The sequence below is a fragment of the Euleptes europaea genome, chromosome 10, assembly GCF_029931775.1.
Source record: "Euleptes europaea isolate rEulEur1 chromosome 10, rEulEur1.hap1, whole genome shotgun sequence".
In the NCBI taxonomy this organism is placed as follows: Eukaryota; Metazoa; Chordata; class Lepidosauria; order Squamata; family Sphaerodactylidae; genus Euleptes; species Euleptes europaea.
This window is the reverse complement of record NC_079321.1, coordinates 66,822,019-66,840,045: the sequence shown is the minus strand read 5'-3', so window position 1 is coordinate 66,840,045 and position 18,027 is coordinate 66,822,019. Positions and strand designations below refer to the sequence as shown.

Here is an 18,027-nt window from a genome sequence, read left to right as displayed (position 1 = left end):
GAGGCCAGGTCTACCAATTGGCTTCTTTGGGCCTCTGGAGGCCAGGTCTACTGCCAAGAAAGCCAATGGGTAGACCTGGCCTCCCAATGGGACTCAGCCGGAGGGCAGGACTACCTATAGGCTTTTATGGCGGTAGACCAGGCCTCCAGACGAGGACTAGACGGGGAGGGGGAAATGGCAGGGACTTACAATTTAATTTTTATCAATAAATAAGATCACTATTAAGTATGATATCAAGTTTTATTCAGTGTACCTATAGTTTAATTAAGACTTAAAACTTTAATTAAAGTTTATTAAGTTAATAAACAGTGTACCTACCTATATAGTTTAAGAAATTTGGCTCTCAAAAGAAATCTCAATCGTTGTACTGTTGATATTTGGCTCTTTTGACTAATGAGTTTGCTGACCCCTGGTTTAGAATGAGTCCCAGAATCACTGTAACCCCCAACCACTACCCTCTGCTGGGGCCAAACAAAGAGTGACCCTTGCCTCATGTTATGTTGGCAGGAGCTGACACTTCTGCTCCCTCCACCTTCCTTTTGCTCTAACAGGGAATACTGGGGAAAATACCATCTGAACTCCCATATCCTTTAACTGACATTTTGTTCATGTGAATATTGCAAGTAAGGTTGTGCAATTCCTTACAATGGATATTGTAACTGCTACCTCTCTCATGAAGAAATGTGTAGAGTTCAGCAATCACAATATTAGTAATTTAAAGAGAATTCATGAGTATTCCAGACCTGAGTGACAAGTATAATGCAGTATTCAGTTAGCCTCTAAAGTCAGAGAAATGTTTCTTGCCCTCATATTTTCTCAGCCATCCAATGTTCAGTCTTTGCAACATAGCAGACATGTAACATTGGTCAGATCACTGTTTCTACTTCCCTTCCTCATATACTCCTGGGGCCATCATTTTGAGAAGCCTTGCCCAATGTGCAGATGTGTCTTTAAGCTCTCAATAGTTAAAAAATGACATCTTCACTTGGCCACGGACTAAAGATACAATTAACTGGAAAGCTGCAGTTAGAAAACACATGAGAGAAATGAGGTATGACAATGGGGTAGGGGGAGAAGAAGCAGTACAATATTAAATGAAGCTAAGCCATGATAGACTTGGCAGGCCAGATGCCAGGTGTTAAGAACACAAAGGATAAAAATGTCAAGGCTGATGCATTGCCAGATGGGAAAGAGCAAAAAGACAATGCTTCCTCAGGGAAAGCAGGAACCCCAAGACATGAGCACACATGCCTGTATTTGCTTGTTATTTAAGAAACACTCCAAATACTAGGGTGGTATTTATAGCTCCCAGTTAGATCATTCTAGGGCATTTGTTCCAGCAGCTCCCCCAGTGAAGCCAAACCAAATGGTTAGAGTAATACAAACCGCTACAAAAGAACAATGATGATAGGTTGAGATTGAAAATTAAGAGAAGACTACGTTATTTCCTAATTTCCACCACCACCCCCAATTCCTAATATTTGCCCTGACTTGGATAGCCCAGACTAGCCTGATCTTGGAAGCTCTCAGAAGCTAAGCAGGGTTGGCCCTGGTTCGCATTTGGAAGGGAGCCCACCAAGGAAGCCCATGGCCATTATGCGCAGCCAGGCACTGGCAGACCACCTCTCAATGTCTCTTGCCTTGAAAACCCTATAAGGGTCGCCATAAGTCAGCTGTGATTTGATGGCAAAAAGAATAAATAAATAACATCTTGGGTAAGTTTTTGAAGGCAGTTCTAGTGCATTTGAGGGCATTGTTGAGTGTTACACTGATCATGTTAAACATCAGCCCATGATTCTTTTCAAGCATGAGAAATAACACTAGCAGTACCATGGGTTGAGAGTAGGGCTTTAAATATAAGCTTCCATGTTTGGAGGCAATGTACCTTGCACCACTTCCCTGGAACAGTAAGGGATAGCCACCTCCTTCACGTCTTATCATGATTTTAAATTTTGCTTCAATCCCAAAGCGAAACTAATTGAGGCAATGTCTGTGAATAGTCTTAACTTTGGGTTTCTCTTCCCCTGCCCTTTCTCACTTGTCCCTCCCTCATCCAACCCCTCCCAGAGAAGCCATTTTGGTCAGTTTCAGCAGCGATTGCAATGATATCAGGAACAGAGCCAGCTCTTTCCCACACCCCTTCATTTCTGTTAACTATTTTAGCATTTTTTCACTAAAAAAATTTCACTTTAAAACAAAAAATCTTCAGGGCAAAAAGTCCTCATGCATACAGTTTTGAGAATTCAGATCAGAAAACTGTGCGTCCGTAAAGAGGCAAACCCAGAGCAAATTTCCCCTGCATAATTTCCTGCATTGTGCAGGGGGTTGGACTAGATGACCCTGGTGGTCCCTTCCAACTCTATGATTCTATGATTCTAAATGGCCTGTGACTTGAGACTTCTTACTTTCCTTTAATGAGACTGTTCTTGTGGCCGATTCGGCCCTGAACTATGTCACACTGAAGACTTCAAACTTCAATGTACCTTTACTCACAAGGCTTCCCAAGGATATAGAAATTACTGACTTGGGGAATGAAGCACATCATCCACCCACGCAACCTTCCGATGCCTGGCTGCTGCTTCACATTGCCTCAAGCAACACCAGTGTAGTGCGGAGAAAACGCTATCTAAATAACTCTGACGAAAGATAGCGACTGGAGATCAGAAATTCTTTTTTTTTAACAGCTTTACTATTTAATTGTACAAGAGTTTAAACAGTACAGAGGCGGGATCAAAAACTCTAACCAGCCCAGCGTTAGAGAGAGAGGGGAAGTCCCTTCTCTCCACCCTAGAACAACCAGAGAAAATCACATTGCCCATTCTAAAGGCGTTTGCTTTATACAAAATAGTACAGGCAATATTCGATTGATACGTTTCTATGGCGTGATCTTAGCAAACAACAGACAAGCAATTCTGGCTTCAGCCAGCTCTGGAGAGAAGCAAATGTCTTTAGCTTTGCAACATTCGGAAGGCACGGTTAGTGTGTGTATATTGCGCTTACGCTGACTTTGCTTGATTTAACAAGCAGGCAGAGAAATGAAATGCAAAACGGGAAAGGAAAATGGAGGAAAGCAAAGCTTTCCGGGGTATTCATGCCCTGTTTTTCTACACAGGGGCATTCCACAGTGCCATAAGTAAAATACCTTTTTAGGTATCTTCTGAACCACTTTCCTAAGACTCAGAAGCTCAGCGTTTTGTTGTACTTCTACTCTTTTCAGAAGTGGCCAACTCACAGGCAGAGGTCTTACAGGGGCCCATTTTATGATTCTGGTCTTTTTAATTCTCACTTTGCAGCACAACGGTCAATGCTTTGAAATCTTACAAGGCTGAAATACATATCTGACCAAAGAGAGAGAAAATGTCACTGCTGGTGCACTTTCTCTGTTTTATAATACTTTTCTAAGTACTCCCCCCCCCCAAAAAAAATAACTAAAAGCTTTTTGTTATTTTTCCTCTTGAAGTAGACATTTCTTCTAAAAACAGTATTCAAAGAAACACTTAGTGTGCATCCACTTTACTAATGCACCAGAGACTGCCCTCCAGCCCTTCACATCCATTCTCCCCGCCGCTTGCTGTGATCAAGGGAGCCGAGGTGCAAAAGGAGGCATTGGGCGAAAACGCATGGTCCCTTTATCCTCCTTTAACCCCTGTTTTAGCCAGGATTGAACGCACATTAGGCGAAACGCATGGGTTCGATCCTGGATGAATCCTGGCTGAAACAGGGATTAAAGGAAGATAAAGCGACCATGCGTTTTCGCCCATTGTTTTACCACTGTCTGTGGTATCCCAAGGAAGAATCATGAGTACACATGAACACATGAAGCTGCCTTCTACTGAATCAGACCTTTGGTCCATCGAAGTCAGTATTGTCTACTCAGACCGGCAGCCCAGGTAGGGGCATAAACTATAGGGCACAGCAGGGCTCAAGCCCCCCCCCCAGATTTCCAGGTAGGGGCAATGCCCCCTCAAAGCTGTCAGTACCCCAAGGATTTCCCAGCAGGGGTGATGCCCCCCCCCCCGCCGCTGCCAGGTTGCATCATGAAGCTGCTCAGTCTGACAGATTTTCAAGTTTAGTCAATTCTGTTTGACTTTGGAGCAACTTGACAAGTTCCTAGGAGGCACAGGGCTGGTTTCGTTTGTTTTTGTAAAGATAAGAGGGTGAGGGGACATTCCTTGAATAATACTGTGAAGAAAAACAGTGTTGCTTACCTGTAACTGTCCTTCATCGAGTTGTCTTCTGTGCAGGCATACATGGGAATTGTGCATGGAGCACTTTTCATGGAAAGCTTCTAGAAGATATGGGATGCTCCCCCTCCCACTCCGCCAATGGCTCTTCCCGCCGAAACGGCCACGTGATGGAGGGTGGGGGAGCGGCCATCCCTCAGTTCTCCCTTTGCCGCCATGGTGTTACAACCTTGGAGGAGCAACCCGCTGCAGGGAAAGGAGGGAGGTGTGTGTGCCTGCGCAGAAGACCACTCGATGAACAATAGTTACAGGTAAGCAATGCTGTTTTTCATCTTCGTGGTCTCTGTGCAGTCCCACATGGGAGAATAACAAGCTTAACAAACAGGAACATAAGAACTTAAGAATGGCCGTACTGGATCAGACCAAGGTCCATCAAGTCAAGCAGTCTATTCACACAGTGGCCAACCAGGTGCCCCTAGGAAGCCCACAAACAAGACAACTGCAGCAGCATTATCCTGCCTGTTCCTATCCTATCCTGCCTGCCTGTTCCAAAGCACCAAATATAATAAGATTTTTTGCCATGAGGATTTAAAAGGGCCATGCTTCAGAGAAGCTAGGAGCCCCTCAGGCAGCCATCCATGCCCTAGCTTCAAGCGACATTTGGCCAAACTCTTGAGCGAAGGGTAACGCCAGCAACACATCGAGGGGCATTTAAGAGTTTTCGTAAAAACTGAAGCAATGGACAATCTATAGATTCATTGACAACAGTTATCTAAATAGCAACACCAAAAAGGACAACTGAGATTATTTTTAAGTTGAAAACCTGAATAGCCCCTGGGATATATTTGCCACCTTTGGTATGGAAAAAAATGACAATAGCTCCAGCCCCAGGTTTAATTTTGTTGGACACTGCTTTTTGATGGGCATTCCAATTTAGGTTATGGGAAAAAAGAATGCCAAGATAAACAAACTCCTTGACTTGGTGAACCTCAAAGCCATCTAATACCTAGCGAAAAGGAGGCATTTTGTTCCTCTTACAGAAGGTCATAATCTTAGATTTTTGATGGTTTATTTTAAGATCTTCCCTAGAGCGGTACTCAGAAAAGGTTTGTAAGGATCTTTTGAAACCAATTCTTCTGCGGGACAGGAGGACTGCATCGTTGGCATAGAGTAGAATTGGAGTGGGATGACTTGCAAGCTTTGGGGGTGACAAGAGCACCAAGCAATCAATCAACTTTTATTGGCATATACCCAGAAACATAACACACAGCAGCCTCACACTGGGTTGTCATCTTCATCAAGCAAACCACTACCACCCCAAGATCCTTTTCTTGGTCTGTCGCTGCCAGCACAGATCCCATCAGTGTATAAGTGAAGTTGGGATTTTTTGCCCCAATATGCATCACTTTACACTTGCTCACATTGAATCTCATTTGCCATTTTAATGCCCATTCTTTCAGTTTGTAGAGATCCTTTTAGGAGCTCTTCACAGCCCAATTTTGTTTTAACCAGCCTAAATAATTTGGTGTCATCTGCAACCTTGGTCACCCCCAAGGTTGCAATTCACCCCCAGGTCATTGATGAACAGGTTGAAAAGCACCGGTCCCAACACAGATCCCTGGGGGACCCCACTGCTCACAACCCTCCATTGTGAGAACTGATCATCGATTCCTACTCTCTGCTTCCAATTTTTCAGCCAGCTCTCAGTCCATAAAAAGAATTGTCCTCTTATCCCATGACTATGAAGTTTGCTTAGCAGTCTTTGGTGGGGGACTTCACAGGCTCATTCCTGTCCACATGCTTATTGACAATTTCAAAAAAACTCATCAGCGCACTTCTTCCTACTGGGTCTCTCCTTAGATGCCAACAGCTCCTTTGAGGTCGAAGGAGTCCGACCCCGAGGTGATCGGTTCCGAATCTCGAGTCCAATGGATGATGGTCCCGGACACATCTTTGGTGCCAAAAGACTTTGTGATGTTTGCCTTTCTTCTTCGACTCACTAAAAGATTTCTTTTCACCTGAAGATTTTTTCTTCTTAGAAGTGGTCAAACCTGTCAAAATGGCTCCTTCTAATAATGGACGAAGGGACTTTCGTAGTGAGAGGCCTTGAGCTGTGAGGCTCGTTCTTGTCTCACTTTGGGGTAAATATGCCCTTCGCCCAAACAATCATCGTTCTCATCAATCTGAGCCATTTTTGTCCTGCTGGACACACATTTCTTGAATAAAGCCATTCCACACTAATTCAACTTTATCTCACCAAATCACTGAGGAGAAGCTCTCCACATGTCCTTTCTCCAAGGCAGCAAAGAGGGAACTGAGGGATGGCTGCTCCCCCACCCTCCATCATGTGGCCATTTTGGCAGTAAGAGCCGCTGATGGAGGGGGAGGGAAAACGTCCCGTATCTTCTACAAGCTTTCTATGGAAAGTTCTCCACGCCTGGTAGCACATCTGCATGCCTATCCATTGCCACAGGGGCTTGCAAAGCCAGACACCCATCAAGGTAATTTTATCAGCAAATGCATGTCTTCCTGAGTGCAAAATCCAATTACTATCAAGCAGCCCGGTGAGTTGATTATCTTTTGCTGACCTTCCTTGAATGTTTCCTAGCCTACCAGCCTACTCCAGGCATGGGGGAAGCCTGGAAGTCCACCCTGATGGGAATCTCCTTTTGACACCTTTCTGGAAAGCCTCCCCCACCCCCACATACACACAACTCAGTCAGAGCCAGGAAATCCATAGATTCCTATCCTGGACTCACCTTGAATTCCTGAGTGGACCATACTTTTTTGAAATTCTTTTGTGCTGGTTCCTGTAACTATCACTGCTCTGCCAGCCAAAACTGCGCAGACTCATCCTCTCCACTTGCACATAGGTTGCCAACTCCACTTTTCTTTCTCTGAGACTTTGGGACACTTTCCTTGCCACACAGCCCTTACCTTGTGTTGTTTTTTTCCCTTGGGATCTTTGGAAGTTCTGCCTAAAGCCCCTGCTCTCAACCTGTGGATCATCAAAACAGACGACATACTAGAAGTTAAGGTAAATTTAGTATCCTGGGACTTGCAGCTTTAGAGAAAAAGAAATGGAGGAGAAGGGAATATTTCTCTCTTTAGCCATTTCCACACATTAAGCCTCTATTAAAGGGAGAGGACATTTCTTCCAGCCCTCTTGACAAGCCCAGTTGGAGATAATGAGAACAAGAGAAAAGAGGGGTTTTTTTCACCACTTTATAGACATGACTATTGCAAATATAAGGGAAGTTTAGCTTAGGGAAGGAGGGTGTATTTATTCCATACTTTTATTTCATTGTCTACTCAGTTTGCTGCAATCCTAAGAACACTTTGCTGAATAAAATAATACTGAATAAAATTAGCTCAACACTTTTTATTTTGTTACCAGTATTTTTATCTGCTAAATAGAAGGTTTTTTTAATTGTCCATGTGGTATTGTGGTCTTTCTGCACCCCACATAAAAGCCTCTTTTGTTCCATGTTAACAAGAAAATTAAGGGAGGGGGACAACTGAGGTCAGGTATCTATATCTATATGAGACTCATTTTGTTCAGCATTATTTTATTCAATAAAGTGTACATACATATACATACACACATACATACATTGCTAGAACAGCTTTGAGTCCCAGGAGTTTGCCCTAACCCTTTAATAGAGGCTTAATGTGTGGAAAAGGGCCACTGAAGCTTTTCATGGCATGGAGGTAAATAGCATCACTTGGTAATTAAAATCCCATTAAGCCTCTATTAAAGAGCGAGGACATATTACCTCCATGCAGTCAGCAGCCCTATTTCTAGGAGAGACATGTTCTACTTCTAGGGGTGGCAGAAACAAAACAAAAAGCAGTTGAGAAAGAGGTGTTTTTCCCCCCAGGGGGGTGGTAGATGGTTGAATTAGGCTGGGGAACGAAATCTCTTCACTGAAGTTAGGCAACTTGTGACCTTGATCAGTTTGGTACTTTCCTCACCTGGGTAAAAGAGGTGGAAGCTCATTTTACTTTAGCAGTATTTGCACCAGAATTGGCAAATCATGTGTTTGTAGCATCCTTGGATGTGAATGAATAATTGGAGAGGAAAGGAGAAGCTGTACTCAGATAAATCTTGGCATGAGTTAAGCCAGGTTCTGGCCACACATCAAGTCCTTGGTTCTCATGCCTCTGAACGTCTGTATACAGTTTCACTCATCCTGTTTTCTGCAGCTGTGATAATGTTTAGTCTGCCTTCCTGGGAACTGCTTATCTCAGGGTTGCCTAGCAATGTTTGCTTTTCCAGTCCGTAGTGTCTTAAGCATGTAACCTGCCTGTATTCACCATTACTGGCCTCACCTGCATGTAGGCAGTCAGTTCTTTAATTAGTCTTTTTGCTCCTAATAAAGTCTTACTGCTCCAGAGCCACCTGCCTGGATGAGTTTGCTTATGGGATGCTACGGACAGACGCCTGAACCTGACACCCCCCAGTTTTCATAACAAACATGTTATGTTGCTTGTGAACATTGGCCTGTATGCAGAAATGCCCTACACCCCAGGATTCATGTCAAGTTAATTACGCCTGCACTCTTTATGTGTTCAAAGTACCTTTCCACAGGTTAACAACTAGCCGTGGGAAAGCTACAGGGAAAGGGGTCAGCTTTATGGACATAGGGCAATTCTTTGCCATGGATATGCAGATAGCTCTGGTGAGAGGAAGACAAATGGGTACCCACATTACCATTAACACTTCGGCCAGAACGTCGCACCTCGGAGAGAGAGATTTGGGAACTCACACGTAGACTGTATCTCTTTTGGAGAGGAAGGGATGGAATGACCCACCATGGAATGATCAGACAAGCAGTTCTAAAATCCCTCCTTTTAGATCTGATCTATTCAGCTCTTAAGGTCTGTACAGTTAACACAAAGGATTAAGCTATTGATGCCATCTTGAGTACACGCGGCTGAACAAAGGAGAGGAATCCCAACCTAGAAAACTGAGGTCATGGATGATTTCTGAACACTTCAACTTCAAGAATAAGTAGCCAGTCTAACTATCTCATAGGGCAGGGCTTCTTAAATGTTTTCCACTCGCAACCCCTTTTTGCCCGAGAAATCTTTACGCGACCCTGGGTATATAGGTATATAAAATAGGTATACAAATCAAACATTTACTGATAATATATCATAAAGAAATTTATTTTAAAACAATTCTTTGGTATAGGTTCAGAAACCTTTTACTGTTGCCAAATTTTTCGCGACCCCCACATTCAGTTCTGTGACCCCATAGGGTATGTACAAACAGAAAAAAGAGAATTCGCTGTTATACAGCTTTTCATTTTGAACCTTGCTCTGTTTGTTGTGTAAACAGAGCATGTGTATGCTTTCATTGCTTTATTAAACTTCTTTATAATTGAAATGCCAGTAACCTGATCTCTGGACCCACAGCATGCCTAATTCAGTCACGCATATCCAGGAGGAATATGGGGAGGGTGCAGCTGTTGATCCCTTTGTTCCCAGAGTATGCATGTGTGATTGCTAATCCCTGTAGTCATTGGTGTGAAGCAGGTGATGATGCAAAGATAGGGTAGCCAACCTCCAGGTAGTAGCTGGAGATCTCCTGTTATTACAACTGATCTCCAGCCAATAGAGATCAGTTCACCTGGAGAAAATGGCCGCTTTGGCAGTTGGACTCTATGGCGTTGAAGTCCCTCCCCTCCCCAAACCCCGCCCTCCTCATGCTCCACCCCAAAAACCTCCCACTGGTGGCAAAGAGGGACCTGGCAACCCTAGGCAAAAAGGTGGAGCCTTTGAGCAGCACTGTGGTAGAAAGTGCTAGTCCTTCAGCAGGAGATACTCTTTAAGACAAGAATGCAGAAGGGGAAATACCTAGAGACAAGTAGGTAACTCCAGAGTAAAAGAAAGTAGAGCCTTTTTATGTGGAGACCTGGGACAGATGTGGATTTTTCCAAACTCCTATATGGACAGAAGCATGGCTTATGAGCTGTGTTTCCTCACAGCCTGGCCATATCAATGGGAGCTGTTTTACTGTGAGCATTTCTGCTGTCTTTATTAGCATGTAACTCTGGGCCAAGCTACACATGACAGCATCCTCATGGCCACCACAAGGACGATAGCACCATTTTAAATGTATTTAAAAATGCCACATGGACTGGATCTTGATTGGGCCGGCAGTACAGCAATCCCACCCCCCAGTTGAATTTCCAAGTGCCGAAACAGCACAAGACCCTCACAACATTTTTAAATAACTTAAATGGTTGTGATGCCCTCATGGTGGCCATGAGTATGCATGCCATCGTGCCTAGTTTGGCCCTTAGATATCTGTGTCTGCAGAGTCAGTCATGTTTTATCCTGTCCCTTGCCTTTTACAATGCTGGTTCCTTCCTGAAGATGGAATGACATGTTTGTCGACAAACGTGAGATTGCCAACCATGTTTTGTGTGTGTGTGTAAGTAAAAGGTAAAGGTAAAGGTCCCCTGTGCAAGCACCGGGTCATTCCTGACCTATGGGGTGACGTCACATCCTGACGTTTCCAAGGCAGACTTTGTTTACGGGGTGGTTTGCCAATGCCTTCCCCAGTCATCTTCCCTTTACCCCCACCAAGCTGGGTACTCATTTTACCGACCTCGGAAGGATGGAAGGCTGAGTCAACCTTGAGACGACTACCTGAAACCAACTTCCATTGGGATCGAACTCAGGTCATGAGCAGAGCTTTCGACTGCAGTACTGCAGCTTACCACTCTGCGCCACGGGGCTCCTTTGTGTGTGTGTGGGGAGGGGGGTAATTTGCTGGGGGAGAAGCAGTGGGTGGAAGAAATACTTAGTACTTTCTCCCCTTTCACTTTCCTTCTGCAACCCCTCTCGCTGGCTACTTCTCCTGTTAAAATGCCCTCCTTGCATGTGAACACAACGTTGGGAATCCTGTCTATATAGCCCAGAATATAGTGGTTTGGAGTTCACCCTAGGTGGATCTGTGCCTGTGTGTAAGTCAGTTTGTCTCTCTGATTAATTTGAAAATTGGAACATGGTCTTACATCACAGGGTTGTTATGCTGATGACGTAATGATTGTAAAATGCTTTGCAAACTAGGAGTGTTTAGAAACATGTATCTGCCCACTTATCTTGAAAAGTCAGAATGGATTCAAAATGAACATTTTATGTGTGCCTCTTTCATCTGAGCAGCATTCCTGGATGATCCATGGAGTCCAATCACTGTGGTTGTCAAAGTGCCAAACTAGCCTAAGGCTTTACTAGTCTTGTAAAGCAACCACATCACGAGCAGGTGCCCCCACTACAGATGCACTTGAAAGTTGTACTTCCGATGAATCCCTTAAAGTGTACAGCCAGCACTTCCCCCTTCTTAGCTCCCTCCAACTGCAGAATACTCAGCATAAGTCCCATCCATAGTCCCTAAACAGTAGCCTGCCCCTTTCCTGTTGCCTTAAATGCAGAGTCCCACTGGGCACCACTACCTACACTAGCAGCAAGTCCCTTGGGGCTTAATGGGACATTATGAGAAATACTGTGGCAATCACTCTGTGCCTTTTAGCCCTATTCCCTTTAACACAATGCTTAACACTTTGTTTTAAAACGCTTTCACTCTGCCAAGTGAGACCCAGGGCACCCAGACAGTGCAATACAACTGAAACAGCCATTTAAAAAAAAATCTCTCGCACAGAACAGATTTCACACAATCCTTTCCCAGGCAGAGGCTCCCCTGCAAAGGGGAGGATGATAGCGCTGGGCAGTTGGTCTTCCACAGCTTTGGCTGGAACCCTAAAAGCAGTAAATGTAACATAATAACAGCGCATTGCCTTGCACCCCCCCCCAAACAGGCAATGAGGTGAGGCAGGGTCCAGTTGACATACGGTGCAATGATGACATATCTCATGAGATGTTGTTTTCCCAGATTTATGTGGAAAAGGTGACAAAGCTAGGTGAAGGTGGTGGCAGCTCTGGGTCTGTCATAATACACATTGAAGTCCTTTGGGTGTTAGGCATGGTTACATTGCCACACCGGTCTATTCTGCACAGTTGTCACATGTCCACAAATGCATCCTATACCAGTCCTCAGCATGTGCCTACCAAGCAGGGTTGCCAGCTCCCGGTTGGGAAATACCTGGAGATTTTGGGGGCAGAGCCTGAGGAGGGAGGGTTTGGAGGGGGGGACTTCAACGCCATAGAATACAACTGCCAAAGCGGCCATTTTCTCCAGGTGAACTGATCTCTTTCAGCTGGAGATCAGTTGTAATAGCAGGAAATCTCCAGCCACCACCTGGATGTTACCACCAGAAATAAAAAGGGCATGTAAAAAATACTCCATGATGGTGAGCACATTGTGGCTCACAAGTAGAGTGCAGAACAGAATTTCCGCCCCAAAATATTTCTACACTAATTAGTTCAGGCAAAGGCCAAAAACCGGAGTCCGTTGAGACCTCTTCTCCCTCTCTGCCTAACAGATCAGTGGTGTGACAACAAATACAGCAGCTGTCACAATAATTTGCTAGAAGAAACAGAACACCCACACTTGCTTCAGGCATTCTCTCCTATCTCCCAAAGAGTTAACCACTCCAATGACAGAGCTGCAACAAGCAGCAAGACTCCCTGTGTTAGGCAGCAGCCGCCGCTTGCATGAGGGGTAAATGCATGAAGTAGATGAACCTGCCTTATACAGAGACAGACCACTTAGCTGATGGGAAGTCATTCTCCAGCGTTTTAGGCAAAGAAAGGTCTTCCCCAATAACTGTTACCTGACATCCTTTAACTGGAGATGCTGGTGACTGAACTTTGGAACTTCTATTTTTTACTTATTTAAGATCCCACCAAAACCCACAACAGAAACAATCTAAAGAGACACTACCCTACTAAAACAACTCCAAATTAACACAAACCACACAAAGCATCTGCAAACCGTTCATTTGCAAGCCATGAGCTCTACCTCTGAGGTAACTTCATCTGCTTCTGATATACCTCTTTCTGTGTTTTGTTTTCTTATACTATCCTTACAACAACCCTTTGAGATAGGTTCGGCTGAGAAATACTATCTAGCCCAAGATCTGTCAGTGGACAGCATGGCTGAGTGGGTCTCCCTAATTCAGCAGTTTATCAAATAAACTACACACCTGCACTGCAGTCACTACTAGATCCCACTTGCACAAACTCGGTCACCATTTGGTGGTGGCAAGTGCAATAGCATGGCAGGGGGACCTGGACAGAAAATTGTTTCTCCTCAACAAATCATCAGTACAGTGACTGTGAACATAGAGTGACTCCTACAGTTAGTGGTGCACCAAAAGTATCTATAATGTGGCTCAAATTTTTTAAAAAAGTCATGGGATGTGTAGTTCCTTAAGAAAAAGTGTCAGTATCCATACCTGACTACCATCATGTGAGAGACTTGGATGCCATCAATAAGAGACTGTTTTGATTCTCAGGGTAGAGTTTGCAGGGAGAATGTGAGATATAGAACTACTAGAGTAAAATACACCTTGGTTTTCAGTTGGGAAATCTATCAGTCTCTGCCCGATTGTCCTTCTGGTCCCTGCTCCTAGAAACTGACAAAGTGGCCCAGTATGTTGGGCAGAGTCAGCCATGATTGCTGGTCCACACTGTACACTTGATAGTGCAAGGGCAATGCCATACATTAGGGATGCTATGTTAATATTGTGATAAATTTCTCCTATAGGAAGCATTTCCAAGAAATGGTAGAGGTAGGGCTGTTGAAAAAAAAAATCGGTATAGTTCGGCTTCGGCAAAATTCGGCCCGTTTTTATTCGGGCCGTGCCGAAGTCCGAACTCCCCCGCTTCGGATCCCCGGAAATTCGGGGGGATCCGGAGTTCGGGGAAACATTCAGCCCCCCGGGCGCCTTCAGGGGGATTCCCTGAAGGCGCGCGGGGGGCCTTTAAACAGATCTGCGCCTCCCAGCTGGGAGGCGCAGATCTGTTTAAAGGGCACCCCGCCCCCCTTCAGGGGGCTTCCCTGGAGAAGCGCGGGGTGCCCTTTAAACAGATCTGTGCCTCCCGGCCGGGAGGCACAGATCTGTTTAAAGGGCACCCCGCCCCCCTTCAGGGGCTTCCCTGGAGAGGTGCAGGGTGCCCTTTAAACAGATCTGCGCCTCCTGGCCGGGAGGCACAAATCTGTTTAAAGGGCACCCCGTGCCTCTCCAGGGAAGCTCCCTGAAGGTGCGTGGGGTGGGGGAAAGGGCCCGAATCGGCTGAATTTATTCGGGAACACCCCGAACTCGGCCAATTCGGCTCCCCGGTTCCCCCCCTTTTTGAGTTCGGTTCATCTGAACTGAAAAACCGCCGAATTGAGATAAATTCGGCTGTTTTTTGGTTCGGGCTGAACCGAATCAACAGCCCTAGGTAGAGGACAGTCCACAGTACTACTATGTTGTGATGGACGGAATTTAGGGGGAAAGAAGTGGTAAGAAAAAGCCTCAGATAGTCAGGAGCAGACTGGTCATTATGTCTGCCAGGACATTTCCCAGAGAGCCAATGGCCTCCCCCGCCCCACCTTGGCCTGGCCAGCCTGATGCCAGATGAGCTGCCTCCGGCCCTTGCATGCCAAAAGGGAGGTGGCAGCCACCCGGCCCTCACACAATGAGGGGAAAGCAGTGCTCACCCGATGCCCACCCAAGCCCTTGCAGAGCACTTGAATGGCACTAGCACAGCAAGGGTGAGATGGTACTAGGGTTGCTTGCCAGCTCCAGATTGGGAATTACCTGGAGATTTGGGGGGTGGGGACTGAGGAGGGAGGGGTTTGGGGAGGGGAGGGATTTCCAAGGTGGCCCTTTTATATATATTTTTCCTCTACCTTCTTTTTGATGACCAATTTTAATGCATTGATAATGCATTGATAATAAATGAAGTATTTTTATAAGTCTTGTTTTTTGATAATCATTTTATTGGTACTGTACTTGCATGTTTATTTATGATACACAGATACATGTTGCTGATGAAGCCACGTGCGAAACGTGATTTGAATCTAGACAACACGTCCGGTCACCTTCCCTTCGCGGCTCTCGCCTGGGACATCTGCTCCTTCAGCTGTCTATAAGTACAACAGAAGTCCATACTGGATTATAAACATTGACTTACCTGATCTTCAGGATATTTACTTACCTTGTGCCTTTGGACATTTATATTTGAACTTGACATCATATTGGACTTCTATTATTTATTTTGTATGTGTATCTTCGTTATCGTTGTATATATTTTGCACTTTTGCACCACTTCACACTTTGATAAAGCTATACCTTTATATAATAATCTGTGAGTGCTGTCTGGATTTTTCCCATCACCTGGAGGTTGGCAACCCTAGGTGCTGCCCAACCAACCCTTGCGTGGCTTGCCTTTGCCCTAGTAGGGAGTCCTCACGCAACTCAACTAGCAAGGGGGACACAGCACCCATCCAGCTGGGCAGGCAGGCCGCCTCCCCCTAGCTCCTTTTTGGTGGGAGGGGCCAAGGTGGGCCAGAGGCTGGGCAGGACGTTGGCCTCTTCCTCCCTCCTTCCTTTGGAGGGTGGGGCCAGGGTGGTCTGGGGTGAGTGAACTGTTTCCATGGTCCTTCCCCCCCCTCCCACTGGTCGGCTCCTGCAGGTAGTTAACCAACAAAAATGGTGGCAAATTTCTCAGCAGCCTTGGAAACATTACCTATGCCAACGCCATCTGCAAAAGACTTTAGTCAGAAAAATACAAGGTCTGCTCCTATTGGTGTACTCAGCAGCCTCCTGTACACTGAGAGCCTTGTTTCAGGGATCTCACAAAGCATCTCTTGAACAGGAAAACAAGATGTTCTTTGTAAATAAAAGTTCATGCATTTGCGTAATGAAGTCACTTTCCCAAACTGTGCTGAATGATATTCTTTTTTATGGACAGACATGATGATGAGAGGTGGGTCTGAGAAAAAATGGGGCAGGCTAATTAAAGGCGTGAAACTGCACATATCTCTGTAAAGCAGAATCTTGTGAACTTGATTTCTTGCTCCAAAGAAAAGACACTTCTTGGAGTACAGAGAATCTCTTCTTCCCACTGTTCTCCTGGATCAGAGGCTGCTAATAACATTTTATCCAGAATTTTCTGTGACGGATGGTGCTACATATTATCTATGACAGCTGACTGTCTCAGACTGCGCTGATTCCAGTTGTGGGAAAGTCTGATTTTCATATGAACATGACCGAAGTTTGAGTGGGTGGGTCTCAAGCGGAAAGGTGAAAAGGGAGTGATGATAAGGAAGCCTTGAAGGAAGCCAGAGCTCTGAACACAGAGGCGGACTGTATCCTGACGGAGGGAAGATAAGGTGGCTGTGCAGCTCGTGGTGCTTTTCCTGGAATACAGCCTGCATTTCGACACTCTCCAGTTAAGCACTGCCCATCTGTACGTTATTCAGCTGGAGCCTCTAGGGAGAAAGAGGAGCTACATGCTCAGAAAGAGAGCACGAGAGGGAGAGAGAGAGGGAAGAGAGCGCAAAGGCACTCCTTTAATAAGGATCGGCTTAAAAACTGCCTTAGAAGTGCCACATCTGGAAACTGGAAAGCTGGAAGTTACAATAACTGCGGCGCCACTAAACTGGTGGGGGGTTTGACTAAAGCAGAAGCAAAAACAAGTACTGAGAAGCGGCAAGATCACCGCTGGATGTAAGGGGAGGAGATGGCTTTGATCTTGGCCTGGCCCCTGGTTTTTCCTATATTCTTCTTCCCGGACTATTTTTCCTTAAGCTCTGCCTCAACAGAGGGCAACATTTTTCATTTTGACATTGAAGGGAGCTCAGCGGTCGGTAGCCCAGAAGACACGCTTATCAGAGGGCAGCAAGAGACTGTAGCTATCGGAAGTTGGTTGCCTTCTGCAGAGGTACAGTAACTCTTCTGTCTGTTGACCTTTCTCCTTTTGTGCATGCGGCTTTTCTCCCCGTTCTGTTTTTTTAAGTGTCTCCATGTGGTTAAAGTTAATGCAGTCTTTTGAAAGTTCTGTAGTGTGAATGTGGAATTTTGAGAATTTTAAGGCATTTCAAGTAAGACTAGAAAATATGCTTCGGTTCTTTCCAAAATATACATATCCTTCTGCTTGCTTTGAATAGGCAGCAGTGCAACAAAATCATGTTAGCTTGCCTGGATTTCTTGCAAGAACAACAAAAGAGGCCCATCCTCAGAGCACTATTTCAACTGGGTTCATTTATCAGTTCATTCTTTAAAAACTCTCTACCATTCTTTTACTGAGATTTTTCATGCCTTTATATTTCCAACAAGATTTTGAAAGGGGAACTTGTATTTTTAGTTTGGGGTTGTTGTCTTTTCTCCAGGGATACAAAGTTTATGATGGATCTTTGCACTTTTTGCTGTTATGCATTCAGTTAGGAACGTGTTCAGGCTCATCCATATCAACATAAAATTGTGGCACAGGGCCCTATCACTTTGGTATACCTGGGCCATCTCATTTGCAAGTCACTCTCCCATATAATGTAATATGAGATGAGTTTACACACTTAAGAGACAGTCATGGGTATATGACAAGACATTTCTGGATTCTCTGCATACCATCTCTTCTTAGATCACTACTGTATAAGCCTTCCAGCATCTTCATCTTATCTAGCAATTCATTGGAAGCACAGAAACATTGACAAGCACATTTTACTTCTGTGGAAAAGAGGTGCACTCTGTATATGCAAAGGGAAGTTAAGTGCAGGGTTTTTTACCAATGTGAACTACAGTCCTCAGCTATGCAGGAGCTCTATATGTACAGTGCAATTCATCCATGGCTCTATATAGGGTTGCCAGCTCTGGGTTGGAGATTTACCTGGAGACTTTGGGAGTGGAGTATAAGGAGGGTGTGTAGCACCACCTCCAGGTGG

General features: G+C 45.0%; 1 protein-coding gene across 1 annotated transcript in view; it reads left to right on the top strand.

Moving 5' to 3' along the window:
• LAMA4 (laminin subunit alpha 4) overlaps window positions 1-18,027 on the top strand; it is a 123,717-nt gene that overhangs the window by 1,249 nt on the left and 104,441 nt on the right. The window contains exon 2 of the mRNA XM_056856368.1: window positions 16,630-17,030. Within this exon, the coding sequence (XP_056712346.1) occupies window positions 16,830-17,030 (201 nt within the window). The 5' untranslated portion in view covers window positions 16,630-16,829. The remainder of the gene's footprint in view (window positions 1-16,629; window positions 17,031-18,027) is intronic.